Below are 27,429 nucleotides of genomic sequence, written 5' to 3'. Positions count from 1 at the left end.
GGTGAAGGTTCGTTTGGTGCAGCTTTGTTGTAGTGAAGTACAATAAAGATACACTTCTGTTTGCCAATACCTCCTCTCTGGAGCAGAAGACATTCCCTGCAAGGGTTGAAACCATCTGCTGACAATTTTCACACAAGTTGCACAAAGCACTCTCATTTTTACCAGTAACACCAATTATGGCAAACAAACACACACACACAAAACATTTCATGACAGGAGGAGGCCCCCTGAAGCCTATTGGCAGAGTACTATATAACAACATCAAACCAGGTCTGACATTCAGTTGAGATTCCTTACATTTCTACTGACTCTACTAATAACAGGAAACCACAAGAGTGTTAAATATCAAATTGGTTTGTTTCCTGTGACCAGTACAAAATAGCTAACTGTCACATTTGAAACACAGTCTGATGGCTCATGGTAACAATTTTGCTTGTTCATCAATGGCACCATCCTCTCTGTGGCAAAACCACAGATGACATCATAATATTCCTTACTTTCATCTTCAATTGCAAAATGAAGAGGCAATGTTAAAGCATGTCGTATGAAAGAAGATACTTGTTGACTCACTGGAGTTGACAGATGGGCATGATTCACATGGATTTCCCCAAGCAAGGCCCAGAGAACAGCAACAAGACGCCTTAGAAACACCAACTCCAATCTCATTGGAACAGTCCAAGTTTGCGGAAGAATCTCCTCGGTAGCGCACATCCAAGTAGCAACTTCCAGAGCGAGTGTCTATTTGCAGAAATAAAAAGCAAAGAAATGTTTAATTTTGTCTTACCTATTCTTCAGTATAATAACAGAAAATAAATATCAAAATATAGAAAAAAAACTGTTATGTCCCACCTACACAGCCCACCCGGGTGGGGTTGAGCTCAAAGTCTGCTGGGCAGTTGCAATGGTAGCTTCCGGGAATGTTAACACAAATTCCATTAATGCAAATGGTGGGGTCTGCACATTCATTGATATCTGAGAAAGACAGTTTAAAAAGTGTCATTTCCATATACTGTAAATACATGAATGCAACAGAAATTACATTTTGTGTCAATAATGCTTTAGTGTAATTAATCTAAAAGATAAAATAGGTTATGGTCGTCATACCTGTGCAGTTGCCTCCACTCCTGTCCAGCTCATAACCAAGGTTACATTCACATCTGAAAAGGCCTATAATATTTTGACAACGTCCATTGACACAGATGTCATCGAAGGTACATTCGTCCAAGTCTGTAAAGTAGACAGAGAGATGAACAATGAGAGCAATGAAGAGGGGGTGCACGGGAAAGAGAGAGACCCAGTGCTGAGGGATTAGTGAATCATGAGATTAGAAGATAGGAAGTGAAGGTCTCTCTCACCTCGACACTTTGGGAGCAAAGAAAAATGCCAAACAGTCTACAGACACACACATACAGTACAGTATATACAGTAGTAGGGGTGTCACAAGATCTTGCGGGATTAAAACGTGACAAGACTTCTAGTTAAGAGAAAAGCTGTCTCAGAACAGCCAGAAGACAATCACAATGTGAATTATGGCATTGCTACTCTGAATGGCAATACAGTGGCAAGTGGCAGTTCGCAGGGCATCACTTTCCCTGGACATTAAAGTGCTTTACGACACCTTGCAATCCAGCCTACCTCTGTGTTCCAAGCACCAGCTTCAATGAGTGAGGCGTGGCTGTTTTTTCCACCGGAGTTCAACAGCTGCCGCCGTTTTAATGTCAAAGCAGAAGCTGTAGTAATTCTACATTTGATCAAAGTTACTTAGGATTTGTCATATGAAAACACAAAGGTTCTTGGACTTGCCTGCACCCTTTGTCACCAAGTGGTTCGATTTAAGCTTGTTACATTTGGCTGAGTGCCAACTTTACTAGCATCGGCAGTCGCCTGTGTGAGTTAGTTACTAATGCTCCAAGCTCAGACGTGTCGGTGAATGTATTGGAAAATAAAGGGGCTGGGGGTGTGGTAAGTGGGTGTCTTGCTTCATTAACAATCGTATTGTGGTGACCCTAACCTCACTTCGGAACACACCTCATACGCAGAAGAGATCCGTGTTGACAATTTAGCGACATGGTTGCTATATTAGGGGCAAGTAGGGGTATGCATTAAAAGTGAAAACAATTTATTTGGTAATTAAATACAAGCAATCTACAAAGGTGAAGTATCCGCCGCGCAGGCGAGCGGGAGTGGAGCTCCACATCAGATTCTGAAAACTACATAAAACCCTCCACAATGCAGCCCAACCCCTGACCAGCAACAAGAGCCAAGAAGGCAGAGCTTGGACACGCTCCTCCATCGCTTAGCAACACCACACCTTCCTGGCAAATACACCTGGGTGTCCAAAGTGTGCCCCAGGGGCCTTCTGTGGAACGTGGCTCTTTGCAGAAATAAAATAAACAAAAATGGAAAAATAGAGCAAGAAGGCATAATGTAACTACAAAAAGTTGAAGTGATGACATTAATAACTAATAAGAACACAAAGATTTGTCTGTAAATATAGATATAAGTTTGTTTTTTTCAATTATAAATATCAAAGGACAACTGGACAGCCCTGACATAAACAGACAAAGACAAGTAGATAAGACTAAAACAGTGAGCTGGCACTGTCCAAGTACAACTTGGAACTATTCATGCTGACACCCTGACACCCCTGACATTTCAAGAAATGCTGCAAACGTTCGACAGACGGTGCCTGTGAGAAAATACTTGTCACAAACGCCAATTCCACAACCTTACAGAGTAAGAGACGACATATGAAAATAAATATTGCATTATGAAGATATATTATTATTCATTATTATTAATATATATTATATATTATCAATTTGGGCTAAAAAAATGTTGACAATAATATCATTTAGTGTCAATTTGTGGGACAATAAACATTCCAAACCACTCGGTGACTTGGTTAAATAATAAAATTTGTTTGTCCAGTCATATTTTTTCATTTAACTTTTCTTAAAATTATTGTTAAAATCTCGTCTCAATCTTGTGGTCCTAATCTCGTGCATAGCCTCGTCTCGTGAGTTGGGTGCCTCGTGACACCCCTCGTATGTAATATGTAACAAGAAAGGCTGCCAAGGATTTCATACCATCACATTTTTGTTCTTAAGAAGGACTGAATAGGTTATTTCAGGATGTCTGACACATCTGCATGATGACACAGTCTGTTAGCTCAATTAGATTGTGAAATGCATTTTTGCTTGCTGTGTGAATCACGCTCATCTGCTTCCTGCTGGGAATGTGTTCACAACACGACTGTTGTTAAGGTCAATTAATGTCTGTTGTGTTTAACTTCATGCAGCTACTTACTGTTTCTATTTTAATCAACATAAAATCATAAAAATCAACATAACATCAAATCCATTCATCCATCCATCCATCCATTTTCCATGCCGCTTATCCTCACTAGGGTTGTGGAGGCATGCTGGAGCCTACCCCAGATGACTTTGAGTGAGAGGCGGGGTAACATAAAATACAGCTTTTACAAAAGATTTTAAAATGTGGGATTTCACAACCTCAGTCAGCATATACTAGTATGTCTTAAGAATGCTTTGTCACCCATTGCTAAACCAATTATTATGCTAAACTGATCTTTTAATCAAGTTGTGTTCTAATGTGTTCTTTGCTGTTCTTTTAGTTGTGTCCCTGCAACTAAATCCAATTAATCTGTGCAATTCTCAGGTCTCATTTCATTATCTCATGAGTCCCTTTGGAAGACTGGATGGATTTCTTCTCCAAGCAGAGAAACAAGTGACCATTCAACCTTTTTTAAATCGGCAAACATAGTGTATGACAAGGATTGTGACTCACGGGTGTGTTGCCAGGATCATCAGAACAAACATTTCCAATGTCTTACCCTTGCAAGCCTTGCCGTCAGCGGTGGAGATGAAACCCATGTCGCATTCACAGCGGTAGCCCCCAGGCATGTTCAGACAGTGGCCATTCTCACACAAGTTACCATTCTCTGCACATTCATCGCTGTCTGCAAATCGAGACAACACAAAAAACACAGTCGGAGCACTCAGCATTCAGGTACAGCATTAGTACGTTTTCATGTGAGTCAGCTGCTGGTTTCCATGTGAGACCTGAGCAGTAGAATCCGTCCCCAGAAAAGCCTTCCTTGCATGCACAGCGATACGAGCCCATGGTGTTGAAACATTCGGCGTTGTTGCTGCACATATGTGTCCCATTGGAGCACTCGTCCAGGTCTTAACGTGAAAACATTCAAACAGAACACAATATTAAGTGTACAGTGAGGAAACTGGTAATCCAAAGCCTGCTTCAGCTATACATCATATTAGCAATTACAATTTTGAAAAGCTCATTTACATTTTATCTCCTGCATGTCAACTGTTCATTAAGAAAATGACAACTTATAAAGTAAATATTTGTATATATATATAAATGTACAATGTGTGGGTCACCTGTGCATTTAAGGCCATTGCCAATCCAACCCGCAGCACAGTGGCATTTGAAGCTGCCTGCTGTGTTGGTGCACGTTGCATGTCTGTCACAGTTATGTGCTCCAATTTCACATTCATTGATATCTGTCAAAGAGAGGAGAAATAAAGTGATATTGGCATCATGGTTAAATAATTTAGAATGGATATTTAATTCTAGCGTGTGTTTGCCATATAGAGATGTGTGAATTTATGTTAAAGCAGCAGTAGGAAACTTGCTGCCTTCATCCAAGTAAAAATGAGGTTCAAAGCCATGCATTGTTGTGATTGCTTTTGCTAAAAAGCCCGCTGACATGAGGTTTAATCATGCAATTGAAGTCAAGATGCAGCACGATAGCCTGACTAAATCTGAGCGAGACTGCCCGGTAGAAACAGAGACTATATCTCTTCCACAAGGCAAATTTCTACGGTGGACGAGAAGTGCATACCCTAACAGACAGCAAAACAAATGACAATTATCCAAACCGGGAGGGGAATGTACAAAATCCCAGATTTACAGGAAGTGATAACGTTGACGATATTGTAGGGGGATTTGGTGCATTCCCTTTTGTTCTGTCGGTGGCTCGGAAGTGCAAAACACATTAACAAACTGTGATTTCATAAAATAAATTAACATTTCAGAAAACAAATTAACATATCAGCAAACAAATGAACCAAAGGCAAAACAAATTAGCATTTCAGTTTTATTTATTTATGTATTACATATAATGAGTACACTGTTTACGTTAAATCATGCTAGGATTAAAACCCAAGGAAAATCCATGCTGGTTTTCGTGTTTCTATTTATAAGAGTTCATGAAACAAAAACCCACATACATCACAATTACAAAAAGCCTGGTCTATTTCACGAAAATAAAACAAAAATGTAACATAAAAGTGAGGGGAAAAAGTGTGCAATAGGCGTAATCGAGCTGGGGACGCAAAGTAATAAAGTTACACTCTCGTCATTAACCACTAAACTGCAAGGAAACACATCTTCCGCTATTTAAAACAAATATTTCTAGGCAAAGCAATACAAGTTGATTAAGGGTCGCGACTGTTTACAGCAAATACATTTTCGTACGCAACACCCCAATGGAATCAGAGCGCAGCTAAATAATGAAGGACACATACAAATACATACATATTCCTGCAGACTGATTTAGTATAAGAATGCAGATAAACATGTAGAAGCGCTATTTGCATCTGCTACATTCTTTATTTCTTATGCGCTCACCACCGTTTAATCGCCTTCTTTTCAACTGTTTCAAGCATTTATGTAACACACTATGCACACTCACATACTAAGAGTTAATTGCATGCCGTTGACCTGCATTCCTATCAGTCTGGGCTTTGGTATATTCCTTTTTTAGGTTTGTGTGATTGTAATTTGTTTTGTCTTTTGTTAATGTGTGTTCTGAAACTCCATTCTGTTTCGTCTTTGTCTAATGTCTTCTGAAATCTTAATTTTTTTTCTGTGTTAAAGCGTTTTGCATTCCCTGGCCACTGTACATTTCTTCACCTCTTGTACCTCTTGTCATGCTTCATATTCACAAATTTAACACAACTAAAATGCTATTAAACACAGACTGTTGTAAGAGAAACTGCCCTGCAGTAATTCATACCTTGTTACTTAAAGAAAAAGTAAAAGTTGAACAAAAAAGTTACATTTGAGCACAGCACAAACACAAGAGGCAAACAGTGAGAAGAATCTCTGTTAAGGTCACTATTGTAGTCGTGTCACATATAAAACTGGCACTGCGACTCTTTTTAATTCGGTCAACATCATGCAGATGTAAGAACAAAGATGTACTGTACAAGGTAAATCTGCAACACATTACTCCTTCCTCATTTGTAAAGTTAAGGCTAAAGTGTTTATATAATAGCAGAGGTTAACTCTGAAAAATAAAATAACTTTGATCAAACTAAACAACTCAGCTAAAACACTAAACATCACAACTGGCAAGCAGCCTTAAATATCTCATCGTGCGTGTATGTACAGTAAGTACAAGAACGATATCTATGCTGTGAACACGCTCAAAGATGCTGGTACTCGTGAGATGAACTCTTTTTTTAGGCTAGCCCTTGAAAACATTGTCAATTGGAGATCAGGTCGCTCTGGTTTACAGTCTCCCCAAGGAGAGGGTATGGCTTATTTACACTACATTTGATGACGGGGTTAATATGACGGCTGGAAACAAATAAATCTCCCTGGATAACAGAAAGAATTAAATATAATTTTTCTCAGAGGTTTGATGTTAGACAGCACATTAAACAGACACTCATTTTCATGTGGAAATATAAAAGATAAACAAGGCTCGCTGCATTCGAGAAGTGTGTCAACAACTACAGCTGCTGTCAGGGATGAGGTTACATTTAACAGGGCAAATGTTTGACAGATGATAGGCAAACAAATAAAGGAAAATCTGCAACCTGTTTTGTGCCAGCTTGACTTCCTGTCTACAAGTCAAAATGTTTGCGATTATGGCCGCCGTTCTCACATTGCGGCACGCAGTAACACCTGTGCCGGAAAATTCTGCCTGTTTAACACATCATCTTGACTTTCTCTGTAACAGCTATGACACCACCCAGCTTGTAAACCACACTAGGACATCTCCACCCATCCAGACTTTCCAATTATGTCCTAAAGACACCTAAATACAAAAAAATGAGTAAACACACAGACCCTGCCCTGAGGTTATATTTGTTGTTGGGGTACAACTCCAGGCAGGAGCGTCATAAACAGCTTTACCAGATGTCAATAACCCTTAAACATGCAAGACGAATGATAGGATGCTAAATGGGGACGCAATGACGCAAAGTATGATCACAGGTCTGTCCGACTTCAATGGGAGTGCTGTACATACAAATTTATGTCTTATGCACTTTTTGGCTCTCAAGACGTGTGTAGTATGTGCTAATGTGTCAACGTACGGACATATCGATCTATAGCTTGTCACAAACCGTTGTAATTTACCACAATTTCCAAGCTGTTGTTTGGAGTGATATTGTCATAAAATTAATACATCTATTGTAACCAATAAACTTTAGGAAGTAACCGAAAAAAATGTCTTTTTTTCCTTGCAATTGCTGTGCATACATTTCATATTGTGGAGACAAATTTTTCCAAAAAAGAATAACAGTTTTTGTTTGCAAACCAAGTCACCCAGTCTGAGAGGATTTAGTTTCTTCAGTCCTTAGTATTCCGGAGGTGAAATTCCAAAACTGAATAAATTGTCTCCGTTGTCTGTGTCCCTGCTACAAGGTCTGTACTGTACTGGATATTTTAAAAAGATTCTGGCGCGCAAGTGTGTGTATGGCTAGGTTTAATCACACATCAGTCAAACCCTGTTTATTTGTGTCTGAAGGTAGACGTGCTGCTGCTGAGTGTGCGTCTGACTCATTTTAGCAAGATGAGGCCAGATAAGATCACGATCCAAGCTGTCAACTATAGTCCTCTGCAGTAGTCCTCTTTTAAAAGCCATTGTAAATCAGACTTCACTTAGACTTGATGAGCGGCGTGTTTAAACTCTATCAGGCTGGATGAACTATGTATTTATGTGTTCTGGAGCCATCTCGAGTGATCACATGCTGCAGAGTTCTTCCAACCATCAACCTAATGTTTAACTCACCTTAATGAATGAGCAGCAAAGGAATAAACAAAGGTGCAATGTGATATATGCATTTGAAAGAAGATAGTGACCTCACTGCTCCTGTTGCTGCTGCATTTATCCGTGTTCATGAATGTTCTCCCATTTGCTCTTGGATGGTGGTGACTAATGCTGGAGATACTTCCAGTTAGTCAGACATTACCTTCATTACTTGCATTCTCTATTGAACCTGCTGTTCACCAAAACCACAAACACGGTTCTCATTTTCTTCCTCGCTTTCACTCACGTTACACTGACAGTGTGCGTTTGTGTGTGCGTTGATCACCTGTACAGCCTGTGGTTCCTTTGCGTACAGAGTATCCCAGCTCACAGTGACAGATGAAGGATCCCTTAGTGTTTTCACAGTTCCCACTGAGACAGATGTTGGGGTTTAGCTCACACTCGTCCACATCTTGAGAGGAAGCAAGGGGAAACAGTGCAATTAAAGCATGAGCATGTGCTTGGTTTTAATGAGAAGAAAAATGGGCACTTGTGAAGACCCATTCAGAAGCGCTCAAATCATTGTTGTGAAGTTTTTGTTTTGTTTCTCAGTGGAAGCACACATCTAAATGTCACGCATTCCTCTCCACCGCAATGTTCACTTTAATGTCATCAACATTACTCACTGCTCTCTTACCACTCTGAGTCATAAAGTCTTATTCTCATGACACATCTTTTGGATAACCTTTAAAAGATCATTAATCCCCACCAAAAAAGTATGAAGTCTTATTCTGTTGTTTTATTTTAAAAAGTAACATTTTTTTAAGTAAGTTAAAGTTTTAGGTATTTTAAAAGTATAAAATTTACCAAGGCAGGTCTTCATGTCCTCAGATGACATAAAGCCATCAAAGCAGAGACACTGGTACGTCCCTGGAGTGTTGGTACACTGGCCTCCATCACAGATATCTGGGCTCTCCTCACACTCATCGATATCTGAAAAGTGTGAAAATCAAGAGAGACAAAACTTCAGAAAGGTAGGGAGAGAGCAACAGCAACAAGTAACAATTTTATGCAGTGATGCACATTTATTCGTCAATATATTTTTTGGAACACATTCTGTTCAGGGTCAGCGGAAGTGGAGCCTACCCCAGCTGACTGTCTGTGAAAGGTGGACTACACCCTGAACTGGTCACCAGTCAATCACTGGGCAGGCTATCAATCTATCATTGACTAGTGAAATATAATTGTCACAATATGTATAATGTACAATATTTACAGCTGTCAAAGTTAAAGGGATAGTTTGGATGTTTTCACATGAAGTTGTATGACATCCCCATCAGCAGTGTAGTACATCGACAGTGTCCCCCCCACCCTGCACCGCTGTGGAACACACACGTAACCAAGATGGCCACGGCGCTCCGTCACTGAAGTGGATGCGAGCGTCTTTGTCTTGTACACAAGAATGGAGAGGCGACAGTGCGCAGGGATACGGCGGGAGACAAATATAATGCTGAGCGATTTGTGAGATTAGATTTTTGTGATACAATTTTATTACTCTTTTGAACGCATATTGTTTTGAGAAGCCCAACTACTTACTTGTGAAACCCCAGCGACTACCTGAAACTACGTTCTTCATCGCCAAACTCCGACCAGAACTGGACTTAGGAGACCAAGTGGGGGGTGAGTTGCTATTTATAGACTACAATGCTGATGGGGATGTCATACAACTTCATGTAAAAAAATCCAAACTATCCCTTTAAGTAAAGTGTTTTGCTTCTCAAAACAACGTGCGTCACTGTGGCAGTGCGCAGTCATACAAAGAGAGAGAAAATAACGCAGAGCGACTGAGAGGTCTGACTTTTTTGTGTTTTTTTCTTTCAAAGGTACACTTATTGTATCCGCCATTAATTGCGAGTTAACTATGGACAATATTTGATTAATCGTGATTGAATATTTTAATCAATTGACAGCCCTAATAATATTAGAATGATCGCCGTTAAATGTGCTGATAATAGTGGAGAATTTTGAAAAAGTCAGCAATAATTTACTAGGTATGAAATTTCAATTTTTCAAAGATTTCAATTATGAATTACAAAAAATGGGTTTAGCTGAACACTAACCTTCCTTATGTACAATGTATGTCCACTGTACAATATGCAGAAGTGCTAGAGGAAAGCTACAAAGGGAATTACCTGTGCAGCTTCTCAGATCAGGCATCAGAGCATATCCAGCGTGGCAGCTACACTCATAACTGCCCTCTGAGTTGGTGCAAAACGTTTCACAGCCGCCATTCTCAATAGTGCACTCATCAATGTCTGAAAGGGAAAAAACCCCCCACGAAAAATAAACATCTGACATACCGCTAGCATGCATTTCCTCAATCCTATACAACCCCATATACATGGGAATGTGTACATGTACATGCACATTACCCACCCACACAGTCCAGCCTGTCCTCAGTAGATTTGTAGCCTGTGTCGCAGACACACTGGTAACGTCCGATCATATTGACACATTGACCATGTCTGCACAGCTTATCACTCAGTTCACATTCGTTGATGTCTGTGGGAGAACAAATGACATTTTACTCAAGGAAAAGTCAACTGTGAAGTGACTGGTGTTATCCATGGTAGTCAGTTGTAGTGGGTCAGTTGTTAAGGTGACATTTAAGGAAACCTGGATAAGCATAAATGTAAATACTGTCCGCTTCCATCTTGCCAAATCTGAACACATTGTTCTCCTACGTTCTTTGCAATTTAGATGTCAATGTTTGATTTTGTTTACGTAAGTAAAGTGTCATGGTTAAGGTTAAAATTTAAGGTCACAGTTCACTTAAACCAAATTTTAAAAATCAGTTGAGTGAGAGGTAGTTTTTATGTGATCATTTTGGCAGTATGTCATGTATGAAGCACAAACAACTGGGTATCTTAGTCTGATATATCAAGTGACTCATGGGGTGCTTTGGACTTTCTTCCTATGTCATTGTGGTGTCTGTAGTCTATATTGGCCCATGCATCCATAAAATACATAAACTATACATCACGCATATACAGAGACTTGAGTCAGACACTTGACCAATCCATTCCGCTAAAAAAAAACATTGAGGGAGCCAATACTTGTCAATCCAGCTATCCATTCATTGACAAAATGAATGGGGGAATAACAGTTAAGAGGGAAAGATTTGAAATGGTCCACCTAACTGTAGGCGCTGACAACCTCATCACTCACCTAGACAGGCAGATCCATCAGGAGCGATCTCATGTCCTTCGGGACATACACACTGGAAGCTACCTTCAGTGTTGAGACATTCGCCTCCCCGGCACAGCAGAGGGTTACGCTCACACTCATCGATGTCTGATGGAGGAAGAATAAAAACTTGGAGATTCATGCAAAATAAAGGTTGTCTGGCTGGATGTGATCTTAGCTACCAGGAATGACTTTCTTAAATAAAGTAATTCAATTAAGTAGGTAAGAATCATTAAATTTGACATCTCTTATTTACCCAACCTGCTTTTTTGTTGTTGTGTTGCCAGTCCTGGGCTAACATCTTCAGCCAACACAAGTACTGAGATGCACCATTTTGTGAGGACTTTGCTCAAAAATTTCAACCAGGTTGGCCAAATGTAATTCAGAACAGAAATAAGTATTTTTTCAGATGGTGGCGCACTAAGTCTTCTAGCTGCACATAAATTCATTTTTAATGTAGGTCTCCATGTGCATTACTGTGCACTGAGGTCAAGTATGCAATAAAGGGCAATTACCTACTGTAAATGGTGCCATGAAAAACGTTTGTATGAAAGGCTGCATAGATTGGGTGCCGCATGGGAGTTTACATTATGATTACATTAACCATATAAATGGTAAGTTTTGGGTTGTACATGTTAGTAGAGAACTGCATTCAATGCTTCAAACCTGAACAGTTGAGAAACAGGCTGTTCTATTGTATGTGTGCAGTGAAAAAAATGTAAACCTCCACAGCCACAAACGTACCCAAGGTATATATAACTTTCTGTGTGTGTGAAGAAGGATTTATCACTCACCCATGCAGTTTTTCATCATCATGAAGCCACTCTCGTATCCTTCAAAACACTCGCACTCAAAATCTCCTGGAGTGTTGATACATCGGCCCGGTCCACACAAGTCGGGAGAGATGCGGCACTCATCGATGTCTATGAGGAAGATGAACAACAGAAAAAGTTAGTGAGTTGCCAGGATTCAAACTATTTATAGAAAATAACTATGAATATATCAAATAAATATATCAAAATGCAATGCATACTAAAGCCACAATGCTGTGATTCTAACTTAAAATGATATGTTAAAAAAAGCTCATCAGACCGCCGAGTCCAAGAGCAACAAGACGATACCACCAGACTTCTTTGAACACGAGGAGCGGAATTTGGGCAATAGCTTGACAACAATTTTGCAGTAATTATTGCTGGCACATTTAAATTTAACATGGGTCTGTGTTGTATCACATTGAGCTAACATCCAACACTTGAAGTTGTTATCCAAACCTCTGGGTCCACAAAATGATCCCTTTGGTATTGTGACATCACCCCGTAGTCAAAAATGATTAACACGCTGGTGCCACACGAACATCAATAGTGCAGTTTCTTTTCCTCACAAATGTGTTTGGTAGGCAAGCTAACTAAGTCAGTGTCTCATATGAGCTCAAATCAAGTATGGTCAGGCAAGATCAACTAAGCCAATACATTCGGTAAACCAATTTGTTTCACAAATGAAAATATGTTAAATTCAGCAAGCTAATGCATGAGGTAAGGTAGGTTCATGTATTAGACAAGGTAAAGTAAGGTAAGCTAATGTGTTAAGTTGAAGTAAGCCAGGTACAGTCCCAAAACTGCATGTTCTGTTGAACCAAATGCTGACTATCAATTGCTCACTATTTAGTGATTATGTTGATTATTGTTCTTGAATTAAACACTTCAATGATTACATCTTTCGTTACTCACCCGTGCAATTTCTTTCATCAGAATCCAGTGCGTATCCATTATCGCAACGACAACGGAAGCTTCCGATGGTGTTCCTACACCTCCCGTTTGAGCAGAGTGTGTTTATCATCCTGCATTCATTTATATCTGAGATGGATCAAGGGACAAAATGGGTGAGAGACAAAGTAGACCTCCATGTACTGTATGTCTGCCACTATGGATGGCCCTTATACCTTTGAGGAAGGGTCTTCCATTGATGAAGTCACCCCGGTGGGAAAAGCCTGGTCCACGAGGACAGAGCTGGGCATATTCTGGAGTACCTTTCTCCGGACATTCGTCGCACTCTGGGCCCCAGGCCACACCCACTGAGCAACAACAAGCATCCACACGGTGTCTCCCTGAGATAGGCGCTCCACAGCGCTCATCCTCATGTGTTAAGTAGCACTGCTCTGTGCGCAAGTCTAGAAGTAACAGGAAATATGAGGCAATTCATTTTCTGCATGGGTCGAGTCCAAGAAAACATTATGCAGGAACACTAATTTGTAGTACTCACCGATGCAGGTTCTGCCGCTTATATCAACTGTCATGCCAGGAGGGCACTGGCAGTAAAATGAGCCATGTGTGTTGACACACTTGCCATTGATACACACTCCAGGAAACACTTGACACTCATCCACATCTGAGGGTCAGCGGTGGAAAGGAACAGCTTCATCAGGTTCTATTGTTCTATATGTTCTATATGTATATTGTTTTATATGTGGTCCAGATGTATCAAAGCACATCCTACCTTCGCACACATTTCCTCTGGCTCTAGCAAGGCCCTTACCACAGATCGGATCTGAGAATGACACACAAACCACATTTAAGATGACTTACTGAAACGAGCAATCTTTTAGCTCATTACACAGCTTACCTTTTTTACATTTCTCACAAGGGCTGTTCCAGGCCACACCTAGTGTGGCACAGCAGTGGGACTTGAGTGTGGCCCCATTGATGTTGACTTCACAGCGATCATTTACCATCTTCAGCCAGCAAGTACTCTTAGTTGTCTCTAATTCACCAGACAAACAAAACCAAAATTTCTCTTAATAGTCAGCCAACCGGAAATAACTAAAGCCTTTGAGGACAGGATTTGGCTTGGGAAGCCAATTGTAATTATATGAAATGGAAATTGGTATTGAATACTGTGCAGGTGCCTGTTATTTATTTCAGAAAGTATATATTCATTATTGCTTATCAGGCAAATTCAAAATATAAATAAACTAAAGGTTGGTTTCAAGGGTTCACGGCATTTCATATTTTGTGAGTTTAGGCGATACAGTAAATACAATTTGCCAATCAAACATCATTGAATTATTGGTAGACCAGCGCAGGAATGGTAGTTATATATAGTTTATAATAGGAACTTATAGTTACCAATACATTCAAGCCCAGAGCTGTCCAACGAACTGCCAGTTGAACACAAGCACACAAATGACCCTTGACTGTTTTCGCAGTCTCCGTTGACACAAGGGCTTGACTTGCACTCATCCACATCTGTGACAAAAAACATGGCCAAAATGATTAATCCAAGATTCACCCATGGTAGTCGACGTATTTATTGCATTTACTAAAAGTGAATGCATCACAGACCCTTGCAGACATCAGTTTCTGGATCAAAGGTGAATCCTTTGGGACACTGACAGGTGAAACTTCCCGGTGTGTTTCTACACAGGCCATTATCGCACAACTGCCTATTCATCAGACATTCGTCAATATCTGAAGGAAAACACATTTATCAGGACTTTGTTTCCCGTGTCATGTCTATTTATCATTTTCTAAATGGACGAAGACAAATGGTCACTTACCAATGCAGTTTTTGCCCATCAGGTCTATCTCAAAACCTTCATTGCAGTTACATGTGTATGTCCTCAGCATGTTCTCACACACGCCATTCTGGCAGAGGTCCGGATCAAGGGCACACTCGTTAATATCTACGAAGACAAACAATAGGATGTTGCACCTCAATGTAGAAACATATCATTGGACAACACTGATTCATGGTGTTGAATTCAGACCTGAAGAATTTTCATAAATAAGACATAATGTAGACTCACGCATTGAGAGTCACATTATCAAAGAGTACTTCCTGGGTTGGCTATTGTCTTATCAATGTAACATTACTGACACCTAGCGACCGGTGTAGAATACTACATATCAAAACATGTTTTGAAATGCATCTACCGAATGCCTTATATTTGTATTTTACTTCATTTAGCCATTTCTATACTTGTAAATGCTTAATTTTGACCACAAATACATAAATTTAGCTTAAACATGCATTTTTTTTTTTTTTTACAAATAATAGGCAAAGTCAAAACAGAAACAGCTGATTTGTTAATTTACGTTAGTTTATGCCTTTTTGATCCATTTTTTCAGTGTTTGCAGTTTTGTTGGTTTAATTTTATTTCTACAATGTGCCTCAGGCCAATAAAAAACAAGTCACGGGCCACAAATGGCTGCTGGGCTGCACTTTGTAGACCCATTTGGAGCTCTTGGTCAGGGTTGAGTATGTGAACTGATGTCAACTTAGTGAGCAACCACAACTCTTGTCAACAATTTAGCTTGTTAGAGTCCTTCGCCGCAAGTGAACAATGATAATTAAAGAGAGAAGGAGAATGTTATTGCAGCTGGAACTAATCAATGCGTTACCAAAGTCACTTTTATAGCAAATGTTGATCCAAAATAAGAGGAGATGCTGCTCGTGGAGATGAGCTGTTCACCCTCTGAAGGAGTCGGACACGCATAAGAAATAATGTTCAAGCCAACAAGCTAACCGATCACAGCCTTTATGGTGCGTGAGGTAAGATTTTTTTGGAGGTGCACGTCACGCTACGTGAGAGGGTTTGCAGCAGGAGGAGTGAGCGGTCTCAACACAGGAGCACCAGCCAAGTTTCAGAGATAACGCATAACTGAAACCGGCAAAATGGAACAAAATGTGTACCTGGTGAGCAACAAAGCATACAAGCGTATTCAAGGGTCAAAATGTCTGTTGAGTATGACAAATGTGTCTGTTGTTTTTGCAGAACATGATAACATCACATGACACAGTGTGTATCTAGCCTTGATTAATGTGTAAAAAAATATTAAGGGCGATCACGCGAACTCTGATCTTTGACTTTCATAATTTACACTGACATGGTTGACAACCTAAAAGACTTTGCAGAGTTTCTTTAACCTGTCCCTATTGGGAAGCATGAAAAAGGAAATAATAATATTACAATTGATTTATACAGTCATGATGCAATAATAGAAAATAAGCACACTGTTTCATGTATACCTCTTCCATCTCCAGTTGTGCCAACACCATTTGGACACAAAACCAGGAACTCAGCTGCAACACAACACAGTTTGGCCATTAAAAAAAGAAGTAATCCAACTTTTTTTTTTAATGTAAGATTATTCAAAGCAAGCTATTTATTACCATGTTATTATCCATTCATATGCTTTGTCATTTTGGCTGGGTGGCATATTAAGATGTCCCCTTTATGTGGTGCACTGTGACTGGCTTCTTCTGTACAGAAACTTTAAATGTCGGTGCTTGGTAATTTTTATAACAAATGTGTCAAGTGTCCAAGCCATCCCAAGTAATGTAGGTTTGTTTTGAATGAAGCGGACGGGAGGTGGCCCCGTATGTGATTTGAAAGTGCTTACCAGAACTTTGTGGTGGGCATGGTTGGCAGGGCTCCCCGTAGGCATATTCGGTGCTGGAACAGCAACACTCGGATTTGGTCACAGCTCCAAATAAAGGCCGAACACACTGGCCTCGCTTGTAACCACCATAGCACGAGCTGCGCATGTGTGTGTCTGTGTCATATGAACATACCAAGCAGAGTGAGTGTGTGAGAGATGAGGCAGAAGAGGAGACGAGAGGGAGTAAACAAAAACAGTGGGAAAACATGCGGTTGTTCCCTCTCAATAGTATCCAGGGGTTTGAAGCATTCTCCTGCGCTGAAATCATCCTGGTGAGAGCTCCCCCTGACCAAACAACAACGCTTTGCTTCCCAAACAATACACAGAGAAATGTCAATTGTTAGAATGTAGAAAATTATGTCTGCAGAGTTTTTAATCATATTAATCACATGATATAGTCAATGGACACTAATCAGTACTAATCACAATACTCTCTTTACTTTCACACCGTAAAATGTATGAATTCCTCCATACTTTTCAACATGGACAGATACAGTATATTACTTTACCTTTCAATTTTTTGTAAGTAAATTTGGATTTCAATGTCAAAAAATAACGTCTCTTTCCAGTAATTTTTCAGAGAGGTAATTAGGAAAGACAATCGGAAAGGATGAGGCTGAATACACACACAAGAGCCAAATTATGTCTTTCATGTACATGTAGCTGTCAGAGATTTAAAACAAATAAAAGTACAGTATAAACTTTTAGAATGTTTCTCTTTAACAGTAAAAAACTAAACTAAAAAAATAAAACTAAAGGCAAAGAGAAACGGTCAACTTACAGTAATTGATGGACTATTCCCATGAATACAATGAAGACATTAGTAAAATAATAGTAGATCATTTAGTAAAATAGGATTTTCATCTGATTAGCACCATGGGTGAGACTAATTAGTCTTGTTATGATGTTCGATTTTGTTTACTGCACTACACAATAAATAAATTGACAGATTAAAACTACTGGTTATAGTTATGAAAACCTCCTTCCTGTTCCCAATTAGGAAAATAAGCAATTAATTTGCCATGTTGTCTGCAATGAGCACAATATTGTCACTGAATGTACAGTACACTAAAAGGTTCCTTACCAACACAGACCCGTCCATCCAGGCCCACCGCCATTCCCGCCATGCATTCACAGCGAAAAGATCCTTCTGTGTTGACGCAGTGGCCGTTCATGCACATACCTGGAGTCTCACACTCATCAATGTCTGAAGGAAGACAAACCAAGGGGATTGGGCTACATCTCATCACTGACAACTGTTTTCCATTGGAGAAACATTAAAATGATTGTGTTAATCCACTTTCTGTCAACGCATGCCATCAGAAATGGCAAATAACCAGACAGCAATTCTGAGGTAGTAAAAATGTTCTGCTGAATCAATTTCCAGTACTGTACTTAGGGTATTACTTGACTGATTGAAAGTTGCAGTCAAAGCTGTAGCAGGATTTCACTTCCATGAACTCTCATCATAATCATAATCTTGAGCATATCAAAATGATCATCATGATAAACCATAATTCGTCAAGCACGCAGATGGTTTTCAGTTTTTGGAGGGAGACTCCTGGGACCCTTCTGACTCACGTTTCGTAAATGATCACATACGTCAGCACACACCCAATGACTTAACTAGGTCAGCATAGGTCTCCATACCAGAGGCCAAGTGGAACAACATGACTGCAACTCAGCTATGAGGGAATATGTTAACTATTCTAATCTTCATGATTTTTGGTCAAGAGGGTACTTCGTAAATGATAAGTGCACCTACACATTTTTTTGTGTTTTCATTGTCAAATAGCTTTTATTTTTGGCAACCTTCCATTGAGGTACCAGCCACAGTGGCTCAGAAACAAAAGGGTGGAGGTCAACTGGATGCAGTCTTTTGAATGGTCACGGAGAACTGGCACTTCTTGTGACAATGGAATTGGAATGGGAAGAGCATAGAAACATTTGGAATAGCCACATGTCAGCAGGACAGAACACCAACCTAAGGATGTTGATGTGTTAATGTCTTCTCTTCTTTGTTAAAGTCATTGCTACACAATGTTGCATTGGTATGATTTCACATATCGTTGACATAGCTATCACCATCCCGTTTACACAACCCACGATGAAAACACAAGCAAGATCAGGGCTTAGCATTTGAAACTGTCTACTGTCAATCTTAACTAAAATGTAACATTTGGCGGAATTGTGGCTTATTTATTGCACTACAGCGCCGTATTTACTTGCTGCTGTTAGTAATTAGTTTCAAGAAAGTAGTCTAATCAAATCCAATTTAAATCCTTCACATCCTAAGTCAACTAAGAGGTTAACAGAAAGCTGTTTGAACGGTTAATGTCCCAGTGATTGACAGTCAGAGCAGCTTATTTCCATCCTTTGTTAATTTTATAACAAGTTCCTTTCCCTGTGCATGAGCGTGTTTATAAAGGGCTGGCTGCTGGTGAACGTCAGACCCAAGCAGGCGGGCCCCAATGTTCTACATGTCCAGCTGGGATCTTGCCAGGATGCTCAGGGATGTTTTCGCAAGGCTTTTAGGAGGATTTCTTTGCCCTTAGGATTCCCATAGCAGAAATACCATCATACTAGGGATATGGCCACCTACTCACAGCGCACTAACCATAACCATCGCAAAGTGAAGATTAATATGCATAGATGAGAGTAGAATGTTGTTACCAACTCACCTACACACATGCGGCCACTGGTGTCAAGTAGGTAGCCGGGTTTACAGATGCATTTGAAGCTGCCATCCTCATTGATGCACAGTCCATTGAGACACATGTTTCGGATCAGACACTCATCCTGGTCTGTGGACCATCACACATAAGTTATTGAGAGTTTGACCAGGTAATTCATTTTTGTAGTCATAAAATGAATCATGATAACACAGATGAAACAAACTTAGATAACGTGTAAGAGAGATATGAAATCAACAAACTATCGCAGTAGTGATGTACAAGTGCACCAAGCTTTTATTATACATCTTGCATCTCTCATGTGAATGCATTGGCAATAAAACTGAGCATTATTATCTTTGTAAAGGCAGTCTTTAATTTGGATCTCATTATATGGTGCTGCATTCAAGTAAAGTGCAATTCTTTCATCCAAGTCTTTAATTTCATAGTGTACTCAAAATGAATGGAAACATATACGTGACTGCGACATAAAATACTAGAACAGAAATTATTTGGAAAAAGATTGGTACTGACATTAAATATAAATATTTTATAGTTAAAAATAGTTTTATAGTCAAAACCCCAACATGACTAGTTGCTCAGTATAGCACTGAAATGGTCTTTAAACACCATGTCTTTAAAAGCAAATGCCTCCTTTAAGGAATGGATTGAAACAGCAGACCAGTCAATTAGATATGACTATACTGACTTCAATGTAAAAAACAGAACATTTCCAAACAAACTGTTCTACTCCATAGATTCCGATGTGCTGACTGACCTTGACAGTTTTTGCCATCAGTTGAGATCTCAAAGCCGGCATTACAGACACAGTGGAAGCTGCCCTCAGTGTTCACACAGCGACCGTTGTTGCAGATTCGTCCATTAGCGACGCACTCATCCAGGTCTAAAAAACAGATCACCGGTTACATACTGTACATCAGGGGTCACCAACGCGGTGTGTGCACGTGCGTGCTCACCTCTGCACTCAGTCTTGGTTGCAGTGGACTGGAATCCAGCAGGACATCGACACATGTAGGACCCAGGGGTGTTGACACACTCTCCATGCGCACACGGGTTTCTCTCACATTCATCCTCATCTGTAGTAAGAAATATAAGTTGTTGTAAGTTTTTTACCTTTATTAGTAATCTCTGTATTGTCTGAAAACTCTCTGAATCCGACAGTGACTTACCAACACATACATCTCTCGCGTCCAATGTGAAGCCCATGTTGCACTCACAGCGATAATTCGCACCTGGCAGAGGGATGCACCGGCCATTTGGGCAGATGTTGCGGTAGGCCTGGCAAATGTTGGTGATATTCTGGGTTTGGATAATAACTTGACCTGAAATATACGTCAATGTATCAGTTGTAGATCTTTGATCATAGAATAAAAAAAAAATCTTCATTTAAGATTTGGATTGATTAATTGGAATTACAGTGAATTATTGAAATTAATTGAAAGAGTTAACAAACAAATGCAAAAGCAGTAGTGTACCAGGAGGAGGTTGTATTGGTGGTCCTGGAACCTGTACTGGACCAAGACCATTTGGGCCATAACTTGGTGGTCGACCCGGAATTGGCCCTGGGCCCCGGTCAGGACCAGGATATGGCAGTGGGTAGATAACTGGTTGGTCAGGGGTCCCCGGGACATGTTCAGGTCCACCGTTAATACTGGGTAACTGGATACACAGCTTCTGGTATTCGTCTAAATGTGGGAAGAGTAAATGGCTTAGCTGACATGATGGCACGTAAATGAGACGTTTTAACACTTCCTCAGTAATCCCACCTGTTCCGCGGATAGGGCACATTTCTGGGGTGGAACCATCGGACCAACATCGCCCACTATCACAGCAGCACTGCATTTTAGTCAGCAACTGTGAATTTTGGTTGGCACAGCGCCCATTCAGTAAGCTGGCGTAACAGTAACCACCACGCGTGTCTGTGGGAAACCACATTGAACAAAGTCAGCGGGAGAGATGCGACATGTCGTCTGCATGGTGAGGAAACAGGCAGGAACAAAATCAAAAAATAATTCACATTTTCCATCATTTACAAGATGGACTTCCTGGCACTGTGCATCAGGATGACTAAGGTTCTGTGCAACATAAATATATCAACTCTTGTTTCACACCCAGACTCACCAGTCTTCATATGATGAGGTTTAACTCAGGAACGTGTGCTGGGTCCTTGAGGCACAAGTGGGAATCAAACCAAAATGTTTGGCACACTAGAAAGAAAGCTTCAGACATTCCCTCCTCAAAAACATCCTCTCATGGAGGAGTAGCATGAACATCTGTTTGCATACTGTATGATGGCGTGAGTACATTTATTGGACCAATCTATCCCATATTCTTCATTAGAGTGGTTTGGGTCAAAGTGAGCTCTCTTAGAAGACTTTACAGATTTATGTTCAGATTAATTGTACAGAATGTCTTTATGTGAGGGCAAATGTTACAGACAAGGCGGTCCGCGTTCTCTGCAGCTCGGGATCTGAGTTGTGGGTCTCGGACACCGTGATCCCCAACCTGTCTGTGCTTTGGGTGCCCTGCGCAGGTTGCCACGATGCGGCATCCAGGTGTCAGGGAAGCGACTTTTATTTATTTATTTATGTATTTACTTTTCAATTGGGGGCTGCACGGTGGTTGAGTGGTTAGCATGTTGGCCACAAAGTCAAGAGATCGGAGCTAAGTATAAGTCTAGACAGTGGTCGGCAACCCGCGGCTCCGGACCCACATCAGCTCTTCAGCCTCCTTGTTGCAGCTCCCATGCCGAGCTCTGGAATTTTTTTTAACACCGAAGCAGAGGAAAAGTGCGTTTTCGTTGGAAATATCCGACTCTCCGCTAGTCCGTGAACGCATCTACACTGTGTTCTGACTGCTGATTGGATGAGGAAGGGAAGGCGGAAGGGGTCAGTTTGTTCAGCCAGTGAGACAAGAAAAAGACGTCTTCACAGTGGCTTACCCACCCGTGTGCTTAATATGTGGCACATAAGCCGACAAAGTTCCACACATGCACTCTGCACTTCTGTTAGTTGAATTCTGTTTTAAAAATTTGAAAAAGATTAAAACTTTTAAAAGTTTATAAGCTGTTTCATGTTTTACGGCTCCAGACCATTTTTCTTTGTTGGAAGAGAAGGCCAAATGCCGCTTTTTATGCTAGGGGTTGCCAACCCCTGGCCTAGCATAACTACACAATGAATCCAAATTGCAGGTCACATCATTAAGACTGCTTTTATGCACGTGCACATGCTACGGGCACCAGACAGTGGTAAGTGAAAGTGATGAATGGCAATAATTTTTTTAACTTCAAATTGTGACAAATATAAACCTTTATCTGTTGAGTCTATTCTTTTAAACTGCTTTTGGTAACATGTGCTAGCCGGTGGTGCTCTTCTTATATTGGCGCCAAAGAGGGGCAGCACCTTTAAGTATACAGTATTATAATTTTATGTCATTTCTTTTCCTAAGACCACCGTGAAACATAGGAAGCACAAATTTGCTTAAAATATGTATCTTATTAAGATACAGTATATAATTAAGATTTGGGGAATCAAATCTAAAATCTCTACAGTGATTGATTAAATAATTAATTAGAAGACTTAAGGCCGCTCATTGAAAAACTAGAAACAAGCAGCTGAACTCATTTCCAGTAGCTGGAGCTCTAAACAGACTTTTGCAGGCAAAAAAGAGTGCAAACGGAAACAAAATGATTACCTCAAACTATTTGTCTCATTTATGATATAGTTACAAAATATGACATATAGTTACAAAAATAGCTAAGCAATGACTGAGACTCCAGCACAGAGATGTGATATTTAAGCCTGAAAAAGAGACTCACCTATACACCTGGACCCATCCACTGACACATAGTATCCTTGAGGGCACTTGCAGAAGTAGCTGCCGACAGTGTTTGAGCATTTTCCCGTCCCACAGACACCCGGAATGTTGGAACACTCATCGAGATCTAAGCAGAGGAGACAACTCATCAAAATTCCTTTTCTGTTTGTTATAAACTGGAATCATGACTATTGATGAAATGGAAATTAGAAACTTCAATAATGGTGATGTATTTGGCAAGAGTGGAAATAATAAATCATTTTAACTTGACAACATTGAATACTGGGGCCTCTATTGCTGCTCCTCTTTTTGCACATCACCAGACACACTATACTATGACACACAACTGTTTTAAACAAATTTTTAAACTGCCCAGACATTTTCCAGCCATAAAATTGCACGTTCTGTATTTTACCATTCATATGAATCCCACAAACTGCTCAAAGTGTTTCCCTAGATTCCGGTCTGGAGCTAAAGTTGGCCTGGAATTTGTCATATTCATGCCTTAATGAGCCCATATTTTTCACTGTCACTCTACCGGTCTTAGTGGAGGAGCAGTAGAATTGCTTTACTAAGAGTTTTGCTTTAGTGGTTATCCATCACAACAACTACAATTAAGAATTCCAGCTGAAAGTGAAATGTCTTCGAAGTAACATGTGGCTATAATATTTAGCCTGAACTTAATGGTTTAGCTTCACTAATGGGAAATAAATGCTTCAAGACCGTTCAGGACCTCATTTTGGATCAGAGAGGAGGCTTCTTTGGATGATCATTTTCAAAGACTTGCCAAAGACACGTACAGTATGTGTGGTCCCTTGTCACAAAGTAATAAACAGTACATTATGTTTGACATAAACTTAACCACAACCTATACTTTCATGTTGTTAATTAAATCTTTAACTCAAGTCATTTTTGTTCTATGTTGTGATTAAATGTAATATGCCTGTCTAGGGTTAATTCTTACCTTCACATTTCTGTGAGACTTCATTGAATTTGTGCCCAGCGGGACATTTACATTCAAAGGATCCCACCGTGTTGATACAGTTTCCTCCCTGACATATGCCAGGGATTGCCTGGCACTCATCCACATCTATGTAAGCACAACATATGTATCATTAATAGCGATCCTTGCATATACACATACATGCCATATAATATAAGTAGAGATGCTCCGATCAGGGTTTTATGCTGCCGATTCCAATCATCCGGGACTGAAATCGTCCGATACCAATCACATGGCTTAATTATACATTTTTGAATGTATTTATGATGAATGCTATTGGCCAGGGGTGCCGCATAAAGGGAAAAAATCAGGACAATTCCAAGGTCCCTTGACTGCCAGGGGGGCCAAAAAATAGGTAATTGCTAATAAAGTTAGAAATTAATTAATGGGGGGAACGGGATTTTTTTCATTGGACCCACAATTCCTGACTGCACGCCTGCTAGAGGCTATATGATATGAAAAAAGGAACCATGAAATCACTTCAATTTAGACAAAAACATATTTTACTTACTTTTTCAAGAGGAGGAGGACGCTGCCCAAGATGTTTTTTAGGGCAAGGCACTACATTCATGCAGGGATCGCTGCGGGTTACAATAGTACTAGCCACAGGTGATTGGTGTTAAAAAGCATTAATCGACATAAACTGATCACTTGATTTTTCACGGAAATCGGCCAATACTGATCGGTAGCCCATCAATTGGAGCATCCCTAAATATAAGTACCCAGATTCCTTTCCAGACTGAAAAATTGAGAAATGACACAGCGATGCTAAATTAAACTCAGCACAGGGACAAGAAATTAGTGCATTCATCTGTGTTGAACTCAATAACAACAACAAGAAAGCAATGGAGAAAGAGGAAGCGCTACCAAAACCACAATAATAAACATAATCATCCATTCATTGCTGTAATTTCCGGTGTATAAGCCGCTACATTTTTCTCACACTTTGAACTCTGCGGTTTGTATAGTGCTGTGGTTGATTTATGGATAAAACATTTCCCATGATGCTTACAGTGCCGCTTCTTGAAGTAGTAACATGCACGAGTGAAGTGGAGCTAATATCACATTTATGTAATATTAGCAATATCACATAATATCACGATAGCTCAAGCTAATTTGCCTCGAGACAACAGTGACTCTGAGAAAGACAACGAAAGAGAGAGACACTGACAAAGTGTGTGATGAAGGAATTAGGATGGTGTTCAATTGCGACGCTGAAGAAGATGACTTTAGTGGATTTAGTTCCCAGGAGGAGGAGGAGGACGACGATGAATGACTTTGTAAGCTATTGTTTAACTACAGTAGTCATTTTACACGCACTCATTTAATCAAAGTTAAAAAAATCTTTCTGTGTAACATCTTTCTGTGTACTAAATATCCCAAATTACAACGTGGACACCTACGGCTTATAGACATCGTTTTTTCTCTTTAAATTTAGTCTGTGCGGCTAATATACCAGTGCCCTCTATAGTCAGGAAATTATGGTAATTGTATACATTATTTATCCTGTTCAGGGACACTGTGATCTGGATCCTATCCTCAACTTGGCGTGAAAGTCAGGGTACACCCAGGACAGATGACCCATCGGTCCAGTACCCACAATACACTCACACAAACACAGAGAGTTGTTGTGTAAGTGCACCCAATGAAGTGCCCCCTTAGATGACTATACAAGCTACTTCTGATAAATTAAGGTTTTATTTACTTGATGTATGCATTCTTTTTTTCATTTTTGATAATTATTCATTGATAGGGTGCAACTGTTCTACAATTGACAGTCTTCATTACAGGTATGAAGTTGAAACCTTCCAGGAGTTTCGGACCTGATGCCGTCTACCCTGGGTCCTGGCTCAAGTCTGCATCTCCTGTGGAGGTTGCAATGTTGTTGGGTCTGGAGAACGCAGGCAGGCCAAAGGACGCCTTTCCAGAAATGAGCTCTCCCACATGGCGCCGCCACTGACCCGTGTTACAGACTCTGACAGTCCCAGCACAGTGGGGGTCTGCGGGCATTCCATACACATGTGGGAGGCACTGCCACCCACCCCAATTTAACCCAATTAGAACTAATCCTCTGGAGAGGGGATGGTTGGTAGAGACAAGGGGGTGAAAGACAAAGTTGGTAAAGGCAAACGAGGAGGTGAAAAGAGTTAAAAAGCAGCAGACAAGAGTGAAGCAGAACTTTTCTTGCAAAGCAAAAACAAACAGTCAAAACAGAAAAGGAGATTGAGGCATAGACTTTACCTTGGCATGCTCCTGTGCGGTGGTTTGGTATGAAGCCTCTCCGGCATGGGTGAGGCTGGGCTGGGCACATTTCACACGGGTGACCCCATGCCCGTCCCACTGTGGCACAGCACAGAGTCTTTGTGCACACAATACCTGTGAGCTGGCCTTGACACATCTGGTTGTTAACTGAAGCGAAGCAGGGCCCGGTACGATAGTCTGTGAAGGCAAAGCAAGTGTGAGTGCAACTAATAAGAGCAAAAATGAAAAGCAGTATTAAAACCAGAAAGGTACTGAGTAGAGCCTAGGTTCCCAAAGTGGGGTATGCGTACCCCCAAGGGTACACCAATTGTAATAGGGGTACGTGAATAAAAAATGGATTCGTTAAGAGTATGTTTCGGTTTGAGTCGGACCTTTTGGGACGGATTAATGAAGACAAACAAAGGTTCCAGTGTATGATGATAAATATTGTGATTGATTTAACAAATAGTCAACATATAAAGCGATTTTTATTATACTTTACACTTACACTCGCATTAGCCAGTAGGGAATAGGGAATACATACACCTCCCAAAGGCTGCAGTCAGACCGACAGGGTGTGTTTATGGAGCACAGTAGGTGATTTCCACCAAGCTAAAACTCGAGCTAAAAAGCTTTCATTAAATATGAGTCCAACATTTTTCTCTCCTTCCCTCCAAAATGTGTTGAAAAGCTCATTCCCTTAATCCCAAAGTATGCATGCATTTATCCACACACATCACCTCCTCTCCCAAACGCCACCTAGACTTGCAAACTCTCATTCAATAAAATCTAAGAAATGTATCAGGGGAAAGATTTGGAAGATGGCGAAACAAAGATAGTGGCAGTGGGCAAAAGAAAAAGGAGAAAAGTTGTCCCTAAAGAAAGAATTTGGACTGGATCCAAAAGCAAAAATCATTTCCACATTTCACAGCAGACAACAGACAGCAAGAGGAAAGCCGGAGA

General features: G+C 40.3%; 1 protein-coding gene across 1 annotated transcript in view; it reads right to left on the bottom strand.

The window, feature by feature from the left end:
* Nucleotides 1-27,429, bottom strand: part of fbn1 (fibrillin 1) — a 67,969-nt gene that overhangs the window by 18,492 nt on the left and 22,048 nt on the right. Inside the window, exons 8-39 of the mRNA XM_054770468.1 lie at nt 26,467-26,664; nt 24,187-24,312; nt 23,224-23,349; nt 21,173-21,325; nt 20,882-21,091; nt 20,576-20,728; nt 20,363-20,482; nt 20,164-20,289; nt 19,395-19,517; nt 17,798-17,920; nt 16,675-16,827; nt 16,301-16,354; nt 14,829-14,954; nt 14,614-14,739; nt 14,398-14,517; nt 13,895-14,032; nt 13,769-13,819; nt 13,535-13,660; nt 13,215-13,442; nt 13,003-13,128; nt 12,070-12,198; nt 11,258-11,383; nt 10,466-10,591; nt 10,222-10,344; nt 8,897-9,022; nt 8,376-8,501; nt 4,425-4,547; nt 4,086-4,208; nt 3,857-3,982; nt 1,105-1,227; nt 850-972; nt 571-738 (exon numbers count right to left, since the gene is read on the bottom strand). Coding sequence (XP_054626443.1) covers nt 571-738; nt 850-972; nt 1,105-1,227; nt 3,857-3,982; nt 4,086-4,208; nt 4,425-4,547; nt 8,376-8,501; nt 8,897-9,022; nt 10,222-10,344; nt 10,466-10,591; nt 11,258-11,383; nt 12,070-12,198; nt 13,003-13,128; nt 13,215-13,442; nt 13,535-13,660; nt 13,769-13,819; nt 13,895-14,032; nt 14,398-14,517; nt 14,614-14,739; nt 14,829-14,954; nt 16,301-16,354; nt 16,675-16,827; nt 17,798-17,920; nt 19,395-19,517; nt 20,164-20,289; nt 20,363-20,482; nt 20,576-20,728; nt 20,882-21,091; nt 21,173-21,325; nt 23,224-23,349; nt 24,187-24,312; nt 26,467-26,664 — 4,248 coding nt within the window. The remainder of the gene's footprint in view (nt 1-570; nt 739-849; nt 973-1,104; nt 1,228-3,856; nt 3,983-4,085; nt 4,209-4,424; nt 4,548-8,375; nt 8,502-8,896; nt 9,023-10,221; nt 10,345-10,465; nt 10,592-11,257; nt 11,384-12,069; nt 12,199-13,002; nt 13,129-13,214; nt 13,443-13,534; nt 13,661-13,768; nt 13,820-13,894; nt 14,033-14,397; nt 14,518-14,613; nt 14,740-14,828; nt 14,955-16,300; nt 16,355-16,674; nt 16,828-17,797; nt 17,921-19,394; nt 19,518-20,163; nt 20,290-20,362; nt 20,483-20,575; nt 20,729-20,881; nt 21,092-21,172; nt 21,326-23,223; nt 23,350-24,186; nt 24,313-26,466; nt 26,665-27,429) is intronic.

Source organism: Dunckerocampus dactyliophorus, chromosome 3 (genome assembly GCF_027744805.1).
Source record: "Dunckerocampus dactyliophorus isolate RoL2022-P2 chromosome 3, RoL_Ddac_1.1, whole genome shotgun sequence".
NCBI classification, from domain to species: Eukaryota; Metazoa; Chordata; class Actinopteri; order Syngnathiformes; family Syngnathidae; genus Dunckerocampus; species Dunckerocampus dactyliophorus.
The sequence above is the reverse complement of the archived record's forward strand: the minus strand, read 5'-3'. Positions and strand labels throughout refer to the sequence as shown.